This window comes from Tupaia chinensis, unplaced genomic scaffold, assembly GCF_000334495.1.
Source record: "Tupaia chinensis unplaced genomic scaffold, TupChi_1.0 Scaffold147608_1, whole genome shotgun sequence".
In the NCBI taxonomy this organism is placed as follows: Eukaryota; Metazoa; Chordata; class Mammalia; order Scandentia; family Tupaiidae; genus Tupaia; species Tupaia belangeri.
Window position 1 is genome coordinate 1,246,286 of NW_006207460.1, and position 13,481 is coordinate 1,259,766.

At 43.9% G+C, this 13,481-nt stretch overlaps 1 protein-coding gene across 1 annotated transcript in view; it reads left to right on the plus strand.

The window, feature by feature from the left end:
- Nucleotides 1-13,481, plus strand: part of CTNNA1 (catenin alpha 1) — a 159,656-nt gene that overhangs the window by 136,573 nt on the left and 9,602 nt on the right. The window contains exons 10-12 of the mRNA XM_014584765.1: nucleotides 2,458-2,614; nucleotides 11,488-11,688; nucleotides 12,266-12,417. Coding sequence (XP_014440251.1) covers nucleotides 2,458-2,614; nucleotides 11,488-11,688; nucleotides 12,266-12,417 — 510 coding nt within the window. The remainder of the gene's footprint in view (nucleotides 1-2,457; nucleotides 2,615-11,487; nucleotides 11,689-12,265; nucleotides 12,418-13,481) is intronic.

A 13,481-nucleotide genomic window follows, 5' to 3' on the forward strand; every position in this document is an offset into this window, starting at 1 on the left:
ACGTGTGTGCGCGCTTAAAGTACTGAGAAGAAAATAATGGAGGAAGGGATCACGGCATGGCCATCCCCCTAGGGAGTGATTTCTCACTTTCGTTCTCTCTGTCTCCGGAGAGCGCATGCACCCTCTAGTGAAAACCCAAAAAAGGGAAAAGGAGGTTGGCGCCATAATGAAGTGGGTAAGTGCTGTGCATAGAAGGCAGGAGCTCATATGGCAGACCGCAGTTTGAATCCCAACCCAGGCAGCTTGAAAAAACATATCAGGTATGTGTGTGTGCACACCCAAAATCCTGACAGGAAGAGGAGAAATGGAGGAAGAAGGGTTGCGGCATAACCACGCTCTATTTAGGGGGTGCTTTCTCTCACTGGTGAGTGCATATGCCCTCTGGAAATTAAAAAAAAAAAAAAAAAAACAGAAAGAAAGAAAGAAAAAGAGCAGGGCCCAACTACTGAGGTGCAGTGGCAACACAAGTGCCCTGCAAGGCTGGAAGCCATACAGTGACCATAGTTCAGATCCTTGGGTTGGTCTGAAAACAAATTGGGTGTGTACCCAGATACCCAGGCCTAGCCACATGGTGTAAGTAGTAGGGTACTTGAGGCTGGGGCCATATGGGAAGGTTAGCTTCGCATCCTTGACCAACCTGAATGGGCCAGGTGCCATGGCATGTGCCTGTGATCTGGGAGGCTGGGCCAGAGGATCATAATGGTGAGATCCTGTCAATAAAATATCTATTTGGGGGACCAGCAAGTGGCGTGGTGGTTAAGGTGCTGGACACTCCCACATGGCCAACCAGGGTTCAAGTCCTGAATCTGGTGGCTTGCTTTCTCACTTCCTCTCTCCCTCACTCTCACTCTCTGTCTCTCTCTAGTCAAACTAAAAAGTAAATGAATTAATAAATAATTATTTAAAAATATATACCTATTGGGGCCACCAGGTGGTGTGGTGATTGAGATGCTGGACTCCCATATGGCCGACCATGGTTTGAATCCTGGACCTGGAGGCTCGCTTTTTCACTTTCCCTCCCCCAAATAGTACTGATAATAAAATAGTTCTTTAGAATTATATTAATATGTCTTTCTCCCCTCCCACGGCACAGACATGTGCTTATATGCTTGCTCGCTTGTTTCCTCTCATTAATTAAAAAGTAAAAAAGAAAGAAATGGCTTGAGTTGGGGGCCAGCATGTGGTTGAGGCCTGGACTCCCACATGGCTGACTGTGGTTTAAGTCTCCTGGGCCTGCAGGCTTGCTTTCTCACTTTCTCTCTTTCTCTTTCTCTCTTTCTCTGGTGAGTACCTGTATCAAATAATAAAAATGATAAATAAAATTAACTCTTTTTTTTTTTTTAATGAGATGGCTTGAGTTGGAATATATTTTTATGGCTATAGTGCCAAATGTTCATCACAAGATTATTTATATTGGTGGATAACTGTAATAATCCAAATATCCAGTGGAATAACGGTACATCCATGAGATGGAAATACTAAACAGTTAATGTGTGTGTGGTTTTTTTTTTTTGGAGAGTTTTTTTTTTTTGCTATAGGGCGTGTGCGCTCAGCAGGCAGACAGACAGAAAGCAAGAAATCACCCCCAAGGGGAATGGCCACGCCATCCGTTCTCTCAGGATCTTGGGCACGCACGCACACGCGCCTGGCGTGAGTTTTAAGCCACCGGGTCCGGGACGCAAACCGTAGTCACCTACTTGGGAGTCCAGTGACATAGCCTTTACGTTAACTGCTGGTCCCCAGTTAATGTTTTTTTAACACAAATTTAATGATATGGAGAAGTATTTCAAAGAAGACATGGGATAATCAGTTTTATGTATTGATAGTACTTCTTGTTATGTAGGTTTTTGTTTTTGTTTTTTAATTTGTTACAGGGCACAGGTGCTTACCAGAGAGACAGAACAAGATAGAGTGTGAAAAAGCACCCCCCACACACACCAGGAAGAAGGGTCACACCACAACCTTTTTACCCATTCTTTTCTTGAGACCATAGGCACACACACGCACACACCTGGCATGCTTTTCAAGCTGCTGGGTCTGGGACTCAAACTGCATTGTCGACCATGTGGAATTTAGCAGCCTTCACCACCATGTCAACTGACTGGTCCCAGTAATTATGTGGTTTTGGCATATGTGTGTATATGAGGAGAAAAAAAAACAAAATTTAATGTCAAAATTTGTAGAGTTGTTGTGGAGTAGAGAGATTAGAGATACTTTGTTGTTGTTGTTGTTGTTGTTTAATTGTCTATAGTTTCCAAATAAAATATGTATCCTTCGATTTTGACTTGTAAGAGCTATTGTTTAACACTTCTACCTCCTCTTTGCAGTAGTCATGGTGGAATACATGGTATTGTGTGTTGTGAAATGCATGTAAAACTCCACTGACCATATTGTGCCATCTGTTTGATGTGCAGACTTTGAGAAAGCATAAACAATGAATGTTGATATCTTTTGTAGGTTATCAATGCTGCACTGGCTTTAGCAGCAAAACCACAGAGCAAACTGGCCCAAGAGAACATGGATCTTTTTAAAGAACAGTGGGAAAAACAAGTTCGTGTTCTCACAGACGCTGTGGATGACATTACTTCCATTGATGACTTCTTGGCAGTCTCAGGTAATGAGCTCACTTCCCCAGAGGAGCGTGTGAGGATGTGCGTAATTACTTTCGTCTAAGTTACAATAATGGATAAACACCCCCAAGTCTGGGCAGGTAAATTATTCTAGCAATAGTATTGTACTGGTTTTCGTTTTAATTGAAACAGGAAAAAAGAAAGCTACCACTGACTCCTGAGCAGTGAGAAGTAGGGCTGGAGTTGTTTCCCTGTGGCAGGGCTTCACACTAAAAGCATGAATTAGAAAGCTGGCTGGCAAAGGTTTTCTCTGCTTGTGTAGAGTGAGATCCTCCATCCGCCTGTACAGTCCCTAACCATCAGCCTCCCTTGCTCTTGTTGTGTATAGAATAAACATTGATCCAGTCAACACTGTAGTTATTTGTTATGACTCTAAAATTTAGAAGAAGGAATTCTCAGTACCATCACCTTAGTTTCTTTTTTAAAATAATATTTCCCTTTTTGGGAAAGCCTCTTCTCTGTCTCAGAAATGATCATAGATCAACTGCCTACTTTTCCAAAGACTCTGTCTGTATGAAACACAGATAGAAAACAGAGAGGAAATATTTAAGTGCCATTTAATTATGAACTTGCAAAAAATAAATCTGGGTAATTCACCTCACAAAAACAGTTGATTTCATTATATAAACATAAACTGGTAATGACATAGTAAATTGCATTCATATAGAAAATGTCTGTCAAATGCAATTCAGTGTTTATCACACAGAGATAAATTTCAATCCATCTCCTTAGAGCTGAGTAACTGTAAATGCATTCTCCATTTAACAGGGCCTCTGTTGCCCTTGGCTACACGGCTTGCTCTCTGAAAGTGCCAGACTTCCTGAGGCCAGTGGCCGTGGGCACAGTCAGTGGCTACATTCTTGTAGGGCTGGATCTATCTGTCACCCCAGGGAACTGCAGGCTAGAATATGGGAGATGTGAGTGGCAATGGGGCTTGAAACAGAAGCAAGGCTTAAGTACATGCACAGCACAGTCCTCCAGCAGTGACCTATATAGGGGTGGCTGTGTTCCGCATACCAATGTTTCCGTCTTTGCACACTCTCCTTGGGATTGGTAGCTTTGACTTCATCTGAGAAAGTGGGGAGCAGGCAATCCACAAACTGCAAAAGGGGGGTAAACCAAGTCTCTGCAGGACTGCCAAATTGCAGGTGCTGCTAGTACTTTAAAACAAAAAACTCATTTGCAAGCACATCTTTGCAGGTGCCAAAAATGCAGCAATGGCTTTTTTGGGAAATCTTGGCCTTCTGTTGTTTTTCCCAGTGAAGTACTGAATTATTCTTTTTCATAGGTTTAGAGAAAAACATTCCACCTTCACTGTATGCTTTTAAGCAAACAAAAATTTTTGAAATCTAAATGCAAAGTCCCCCTCTGGGTAGATATTACATTCCTAAAGTTACTTTCTTGTGATTAGGCTGGGTATATCTCAGGCTTGGTCTCAAGGGATTTGCAGTCCTTCTTACAGCAAAATAAAATGTAATAGAATCAAATATCCCTCATGCATCGTTCTTCAGAGAACAAAAGGATTCTGCAGCATCATTTAGCGGGATCCAGAAGTATCTTTAGGATATATAACATAAGATAAAAGAATGGTAGAGAGAAATCAAATTCTTCAACAGATACACTTTTGTCTGGTGAGTGTGTTCAATTTTTATGCAAATATATAAGAGAGGGTAGACTTGATGGAAAAGAGTTTAGACAGTTTCTATTTAGCAAATAAAAACATGGAACAATTCTCTCAGTCAGGAGGTGGTGGTGTTTTCAGAGCATCTGAACTTGAGAGGTCTGTTTGGCATGTTTTTTTAATGTTCTGTCACAGGTTTCTGTGGAATGTCATGTAACTAATAGGGCAAGGCGATTATTTACAATTCCTCTGATTTGTATGGTGTGCTCTTTAGGAGGATAGGACAAAAGGAGGAGCCACAGGTGCCTGGAGATTTCTCCTAGAATGACTAATTCACCTTACCTACCTCACCCATGGCAGTTTTAGGAGGCCCTTTTATGTAGGGGACTAGAGATGTCTCCCCATCTCTCTTGACACAGCCTTGGTGGGCAGTCATGGTCAGTATTTAGACAAGAAGTCCCTGGCCCTGAGACACATGGTGAGATGAGCATGTTTCTGAGTAGGGGCTGCCTGTTTCCCTAAAGGAAAAGTAAGCATCGCTGTTTGAAGTAGTTGCTTCCTACTGTAACGTAGGACCTGAATCCCTTTGGCAGTGTGAGTGGTTTTGTGGAATGTTTTCACTAATGATATCCTACCATCAGATTCTCTCTTAGAACCCACAGAGGCTGGTTGTTTGCTGTTGCTATGCCCACTTATTGAGAACCCCTCCAGGAGAAGTTATTTATAGAACAGGCCAAGGATCTGCTGCTACTTCATCTTTATTATTCCAGGATATTATTCCGTCTGTTGGTTCCAGAAGTTCCCTCATACTTACGCAAACCATGTTCTCATTTGTGATGTCTTATGGTCAAGGCAGGTGGTGGAGCAGTGGTAACACAACAGGACCCAGTGGGAAACATCCTGAGTTTTTATCTTGGGACCTCCCTGAACATGCTGGGCCTGCGTGCCTGTTAGCTGGGCTGTCTGAGATGGCGGCGATGGAGGAAGTGGCGTTAGGATTGCCTGTTTCTGCCCTTCTCTCTCTCATGGAGGACATTAATTCAAAAAAAATTAAAGAGGCCCGTCTCAGTGGCATAGAGGTAATGTTACTCAAGAGAAGCCAAGCCTACATGGTGACTGAGGTTCAGATCCTTGGCCTGGTCAGCCTGAAACATGCTAAGCACATGCTTTAGTGCCTGAAATCTGATGATCCGGAAGAAGCGGGTTACAGCGTGACAGACTCTGGTGGGTGCTCACCTCTCTCTCTGCCGCATCCCTACCTCTCACTCTTTTACTCACAGTTGCACTCACACACTCACGTGAATAGAGAAAGAACAGTAACCGTCATCTTATATATAACCTGGCGAAGCCCCCAGAACCCCGATACCAACACAATATGAGGTTGCCGGGCAGGGGGCAACTTGGTTCACAGCATGTCAAATACAAGACACACGCAATTACAGATAAAGAGAGGGGCATGGATGTTATTCCCTGAGAAGAGGGAATGGGACAACCTCTTCTCCAAGCTGTCCTATTCAGAATGTTTCCTGTAAATAGTGGAGGTGTTTTAAGATGCTAGAGAACATTCAGCAAACCAAGAATATATTTATATTGACTGATCTTCAAGGAGACTGATTTGAAATTTATCAAAGTGATAAAGACTATTTGATTTTCATTTGAATTGTATTTGATAAATATTTCCCATGGAAATGCGGTTTACTTTCTCATCTGCTTATTCTGCTTACAAGTTGAAGTTTTGGCTCCTTTATTTTTACTTTGTTTAAGCTTGTTTGTTTGTTCTCTGAGCAAGTAAGAGACAGAGACAGACACTTTCAACAGGGTCTTCACGCCATGAACTACTCCAAGGCTCTTGTTAGCCAGATGACAGGTACCCCGCCCCTGATACAGGGAGACATGGGACCATCCTGTTTGGGACTGGCACTGGAAGTGATTGCATAGAATAATTCTAATTGGTTTATTACCACATTTCTTACCAAATGTTTTTGGAAACAAATATATTGCATTAAATAATTTGGGTAACAAGTGAGTTGCCCAGATTTGTCATCTTCATTAATTGTCAGTATGTCCAAAGAAATTGGTCTAATTAGGAGGCCATTAAATAAAAGAATTATTGTACTTAATTTTTGATTTTGTGTTTTAACTGCATAAAATGCAAAACTGTAGATGAGAGTTTCTCTCTTTGGAGGAAGTGATATAGGTAGTGGTGAAATTAGAATGATTTATTTCTAACTCCTATACCTGATGAGCTCTGTGACCCTGGGCAAGCCGCTCAGACCTTCTGTGCCTGTTTCCTCCTTGATAAATGGTGATTTTTTAAAAAGTTGCCCACATAGAGAATTAAATGTTAAGCACTCAGAGCAGTGCCTGGTCTAGAGTAAGTCCTCTACCTAAAGTATGAAACAATCTTATCATTTCTTATATGTGCAAGGCTGCGGTGATAAATATATCTAGGGCAGAAGGTGCGATGATCAGGCCCTGTTGTTATACATGGTGGACTGAAGCTCTTGCAGCCATTCTGGAGAATGCCAGTTGGCATGGTTCCTGGAGGGCAATTAGGTGCTGAACCACTGCTTTAAACATGTTTGTCTCTAACTCAGGCATCTCGTTGCTAGAAATTTTCCCTAGAGAAATGTCACAAATGCTTGCCAGAATACCTGTACAGGGTGTTTTCTTCAACCAAAGTGTCTAAGAAAAATAAGTAAAGTATATCCCTTCCATCTATTTAGTAGGGCCCTATTCAGCCATTAAAATGAAGTAAATCTGTAGGGCCAGACATAGAAAGGTTTTCAAGTGAGTGTCCATAATATCTTGTGTTAATTTACACCGTAGCTGTGCATACTTGTCGACTGGTGTGTGTGTGATTTTCCTTCCTTTTGAAAGCACACCTACACATACAGACAGTATTGAGCATTCGTTTTTGATGAGGCACAGAGTGGTGTGTCTGCTCGTGATGGGCCTATGCTGAGCTTCCTTGGAACTGTAGAAGCTATGGTTTCAGTTGGTGTGGGTACCTCCTTGCCCCCACTTCTGCTCATAACCAGTGGACTTATTTGTCTTAAGGTTCAGGTTTAGAGAGCAGGTACCATGCTGTCTCCCGGGTGCTTGTTGGTCTCAGCTAGACTTGGCTGCAGGGATATTACTTCAGTCAGCTTCCGGAAATAGAAGGCTTCCCTTGTCGCTGAAGAACGGCGTACTCTTTCCTGGTTTGGGTTCATCTGGAAGAAAGCCAGTATGGATTCAAGAAAGACTAAATGGATTTTTAAAACATAGAAGTGTCTAAATGAGGTTGCCAAATCTTCGGCGGATGTTTGGGTCACTTTGTTTAATGAGCAGATAAGAATGTCGTGCTCCACTGATACTGAGAGGGTCTGCGCCTGCGCTGCCGCCCTGCCTGCCTCGTACCCGGTACCCGGTACCAGTCCTGAGACAGGGGTGAGTCTTCGAGTCAGTGATGTGAGAAAGCACCGGGGCTCATGGTTTGGTTGGCAACATCTTTTCTTTTATCCCTTTCCTTTCCCTAGTGATGCAAGAGAATCTTTCCACATCAGTGTTAGGTTCCACTCAGTAAAACTAGTCGTTTTTAACCCAGGGCCTTGTATGATAGGTAGGTATAGTACAGTTTGCTTGTGATGGACTCAAAATAATCATAATTGGTTCAAATATCCCCCCTCTAAAGTTTGCATTAGAAGTTTAATATGTTAACTTTCTAATAGTGCATTGGAAAGACTTTCTGGGAAGTCTCATAATTTTTGAAGTGGTAAAGATCAAAATATGGTCTTAATTATATTGTGATAATAGCAAGTCTTACTATTTCCTGGCTTTCTCTGTAAAGATGTTTTTATAAAGTTTCTTTTCAGATTTCTAAAATTGTTGGGTTGTTGGAAAAGTCATGATGTATCTTTTTGTTTTTAACTGCAAAACTTTTCCAGTTATTTAATTTTATTTATTATTAATTCTTAATATGCTGTAGGACATGTGCGTTCATGAGAGAGAGAAGGAGAGAGAGAGTGAGCGAGCAAGCCAGCAGGCAGGTCCGGGACTCAAACCATGGCCGGCCAAGTGGGAGTCCAGCACCTTAGCCATCACTCCACCTGCTGGCCCCATCTTTTCAATGTTGTTAGTTTTTCATTACCACGATGTTTCTTACTCCATCATACATGTGGCCTCACACTTCTAGAGTCTCTGCCTATAGTCTTTGGGAACTAGAGAGGGTTCTGTGGCCTACAAGGCATCCGGAAGCCAAAAGATATGGCACCTTGGTGACTCTATTCTTTGCTCTAGCTTATCTTGGGATAGGAGGAAATCGCATGGTGACCAGTTTCTTGTTTTGGATATCTTAAGAGTTGGTCAGACTTACTGTTATCTCCCTTCCAAATATTGTCATGAATAACAGGATTATTTTAGAAGAAGCTGTGAAAAAGGAACAGTGGCTTTTAGAAGTGGATTAAATCAGAAACCAGTTCTGGATAATGACACGTGAAAGCATCAGGTAGCCAGATCTACAAAAAAACATGTCCAGGGGACCAGCAGTTAGTGTAATGACCATGTCGCTGGACTCCCACGTAGATGACCGCGGTTCAAGTCCTGGACCCGGTGGCTTAAAACTCACGCCAGGCGTGTGTGCATGCATGCCCAAGATCCCGAGAGGAGAATGGAGGAGAAGGGATTGCAGCATGGCCATCCTCCCTGGGGGGTGATTTCTCACTTTCTGTCTTTCTGTCTCTCTCTGTGTGTCTGGTGAGCGCACGCACCCTATAGCAAAAACCTGTCCAGATGTGTGTGTGTGGGGGGGGTTTGTTTTGTTTTTTGAGAATTTTTGCTATAGGGCATGTTGCTCACCAGAGAGACCAAAAGTGAAAAGTCACCCCCAGGGAGTATGGCCACACCAAATCCCTTCTCCATTCTCCTCTCATGATTTTGAGCACACACACACATGCGCCCAGCATGTGTTTTAAGCCACCAGGTCCAGGACTTGAACCATAGTTGACTACATGGCAGTCCAGCAGTGTAACCATTACACCATCTGCTGGTCCCCAGTTGTGTTAGTTAAAGAAATCACATTTGCTGTGACTGTTCTGGCTCTTACCAAGAGACTAAGACCTTTTCCCTACTACACCACCTACCCGCCTGGCTTTGGGGAGTGAACAGGTCTCTGACAGATACTGCTTCAAAGAATTCTTAACATGTCTCAGAGAAACCTCCTCTCCAGGCAGGACGGAAATGGCCAGGTGATGACCTGAGGACTTTCCGAAGTGTTGCCTGCCCACCACATGGAATCTGGGTGGCCCCATCACGTGGACTGTTTGTTGGCAGTCTCTGTGGTTCTGGATCAGCAAGAATATTCTCCCTGCCTACTATTCTAGAACTACCCTTACAGACCTGCCTCATCCTTTTTTTCTTAAATTTGCTGGAACGTACTTGTGCTAGCCGGAGAGACAGAGAAGGTATCCTCCAGTGGGATGACCACGCTGCAACCCCTTCTCCATTCTCTCAGGATTTGGGGCACACACACACGCCCTTCATGGTTTTGGAGCTGTTGTGGCCAGGACTTGTACCATGCAGTCAGCCATATGGGATTTAGCCACCTTAGTGACCATGCCACGTGGCTGTCGTGTCCATTTTTAATCACCGCATAGTTCCTGTGACTCATTTATCTACTCTTCTCTTAGACATTGTGGTGTTTTTCATTTTGCTATTATAGTTGAGGTTGAACAAACGAACCTCTTCCTCTGGGGTTCCTGGAAACTGCAGTGTCAAGCTCTTTGCTTTAAGGAAAAGTAGTGCTGGTGGGTCCTCCAGATCTAGCTCTATGACCAGTAGAAGCCACTTGTCAGCTTCAAAGCATTCAAGGATTTCTGTCTCCAGGGACCCTGTAAATATCACAACATACCCATCTGCATACCATGAAAAGGTTACTAAATATTTCTTTTCAGTGCCTTCCAGAGGAGGCTTTGACCTTCTTTCCATAACTTTCTCCTATCTTAGGCCTGTGTGAGGCATTCTTGGTAGATTGTTTAAATATTATCAGCATCTCCTGGACGGAGGCTATAGGGACCTAATGCATAAAAAGCCTGATACTAAACTTTTGTTCTAACTTAAACTCGATCTGGGGGAGAAGGTCAATGAAATAATTTTTTTGGGGGGGGGGGGGGGGGGTTTTCGCTATAGGGGGCACGCGCTCCCCGAGAGAGACATAGAGACAGAAAGCGAGAAATCACCCCCCAGAGGGGATGGTCACGCCGCAGTCCCTTCTCCTCCATTCTCCTCTCGGGATCTTGGGCAGGCATGCACACGTGCCCGGCATGAGTTTTAAGCCACCGGGTCCGGGACATGAACCGCGGTCGACTATGTGGGAGTCCAGCGACATAGCCATTATGCTAATTGCTGGTCCCAATAAATAATTCTTTTTAAATTTACATTTTTAATTTTTTAAATTTAAGTTTTAAATTATTTAAGAATTTTTTTTGACGGGGAGAGGTTTTTGCTATAGTGTGCACACACTTGGCCAGAGAGAGACAGAGAGACAGAAAGCGAGAAATCACCCCCAAGGGGAGATGGTCACGCTGCAATCTTTTCTCCTCTTTTCTCCTCTCAGGATCTTGGGCAGGCACGCACATGCACCCGGCGTGAGTTTTAAGCCACCGGGTCCGGGACGCGAACCACGGTTGACTATGTGGGAGTCCAGCAACATAGCCATTACGCTAACTGCTGGTTCTTCAATGAAATAATTTAAGAGAAGTCATTTATTTTTTAAATTTGCTGGCGGGTGTCTGTGTGGCGTGTGGGTGGGAGTGAGAAAGCACTCCCCGCCCCCAGGAGGATGGCCGTGCTGTAATCATTTCTTGTTTGAGGATTTAGGGGCATACACACACACATGCCTAGCATGTTTTTAAAGCTGCTCTGTTCAGGACTTGAACCACACAGTCAGCCAAGGAGAAAGAGGAGTTATTAAAATTTCTTTGATGAGAATATTCTGCCTGGCTTGCAGAATGAATATGCTTCAAAAATGGGCATCTCTCCTTTTTTTAAATCTGGAATGAAGATTGTTATTCTTAGGGGTGATCACAGATTGAGTTTCTGTGGAACAGTTCATCTGATCTCCCCCGTGAAATGATACATATAGTTGCTCGGTGGCTGGCTCGAGCAAATACTCAATAAATGATAGATGCCAACTTGCATTTGCCACCTTCTAGTGGAAGGCCTCTTCCCTCATTCAGCTTTTTGCTTGTTCCTCAGAGAATCACATTTTGGAAGATGTGAACAAATGCGTAATTGCTCTCCAAGAAAAAGATGTGGATGGGCTGGATCGTACAGCTGGTGCAATTCGAGGCCGGGCAGCCCGGGTCATTCATGTGGTTACCTCAGAGATGGACAACTATGAGCCAGGAGTATACACCGAGAAGGTTCTGGAAGCTACCAAACTGCTCTCCAACACAGGTATGGAAACTTTCTCCCTTTACTATGCTGCCCACACACAGATGGCCCCGAGCGGAGCAGGCCATCCTGCTTTAGCTCAGGCTCTGTGTTTAGGAAGCAGATTTAGAATTCAGCTCTGGTTTTAAGAGTTCAGGTGGTATGTCAGATTTGTGAGAAACTGGTCAGCCAAATTCAGGGCTCACGCTACACATTTCCTTCACGTGTAAGTAGTTATGGGACTAGTTCTGAACATACTACTTAAGATGAACTTGGGAGTTAAGTCCCCTACTAGCGAGCAAATACTAAGTGAAGATGGATCCCGTTCCTGAGCAAGAGTTCACATTATTCCCACTTTAAGTTCTCAGCCATCCAAACTCGACATTGCAGAATCTGGTCGAAGACAAGGAAGATGATTTGTGTCTCGTGAAATCCTGCATTTAATTTATTTCAGTTATAAATACCCTTCACATAGGTAGAAGCAGAGGCTTTTCATCATAAGCCTCGCCTCTTTCTGTCTGACTGAGGGATTTAGTGAGGGGCTGGTAGAATACTGATTTCTGCTCACCACGGGGATCTGCCGTACCTATTTTCTCCACAGTCATGCCACGTTTTACCGAGCAAGTAGAAGCAGCCGTGGAAGCCCTCAGCTCCGACCCTGCCCAGCCCATGGATGAAAACGAGTTTATCGATGCCTCCCGCCTGGTGTATGATGGCATCCGGGACATCAGGAAAGCGGTGCTGATGATAAGGGTGAGTAAATGCATCTCAGACATTTTAACAGCTTCTTTCTTATCATTTGCTAAACTTGAGCAATGCGTCATTCTGGAACTCAGCAGATGCAGTGGCAGTATATTAAAACCATGAATCTGAAAGCTGTTAGAATGAGATATATTTAATTACATTGTCTACAATGACTGTTAGTTGCAAGTTAGAGCCCAAACTTGGGCCGAGAAGAGGAGATAGCATGAGTAGGATGTGACGATTTAATTTAAGGCAAATAATCACCATAATATGGGGCTTCAGTTTGAGTTACAAGGAGAATGACAGAAAATAAAGATTTTAAAGTTAATTTTAGCGTAAGAAGTATTTCCTTAATTCAGGTTGAAGCTCTTTTTTGCATGGAGTGTCCTCTTCTTGTAGGGGCTGTAGACAAGCAGGCCAGAACTCCAGTGAGCTCGGGGCGAGGATGACGGACTCTGGCACCATGATGATGTGCCCAGTTCATGACCAAGCCTTGAGCTCCTCTGCCCATAGCTGAATGAATGTGTCAGCTGCTCTGGGCCCCAGTCAACCCAGTGTTTCTGAGAAAGCAACAGTTCTCACCACATGAGAAAAAGTCTAGGACATTCTCTGGGGTGGTATGAGCAAAGGGGTTTCAAAAACTACCAGCCCCTCCGTAATAACTCCCCAGGGTGTGGGCCCACACCAGTTGATCCCTTGCACAATGCTCTGAGCATAGGCACGTTGGTCTGGTATCTGAGAGTGGGGCCTTCGAATACTCTCCCCGGGCTCCCTGGACATCCCCACCTCTCTTCAGGACTTTACCCAGGCCCCACCCTTGTGGCAAAGCTGTCCGCATTGGTGACTACTTTGCTGCCCTGTTGATCTAGTCACATCAAGAGAGAGAGACCATTAACACCTTCATGGTTTTCATAGTCAAATCTCCTAGGACAGGCAAGACTTGTCCCATTTTTTACCCCCTCCGCCTGGCAGGCTGTGGAACATAGCCAGAGTGTCAGCTGGAAACAGGCCATGTGTTAGGCCATGCATAGGCTGGACTCATGTTGGTGGAATGTAGAAAGTGCTGCTAGACC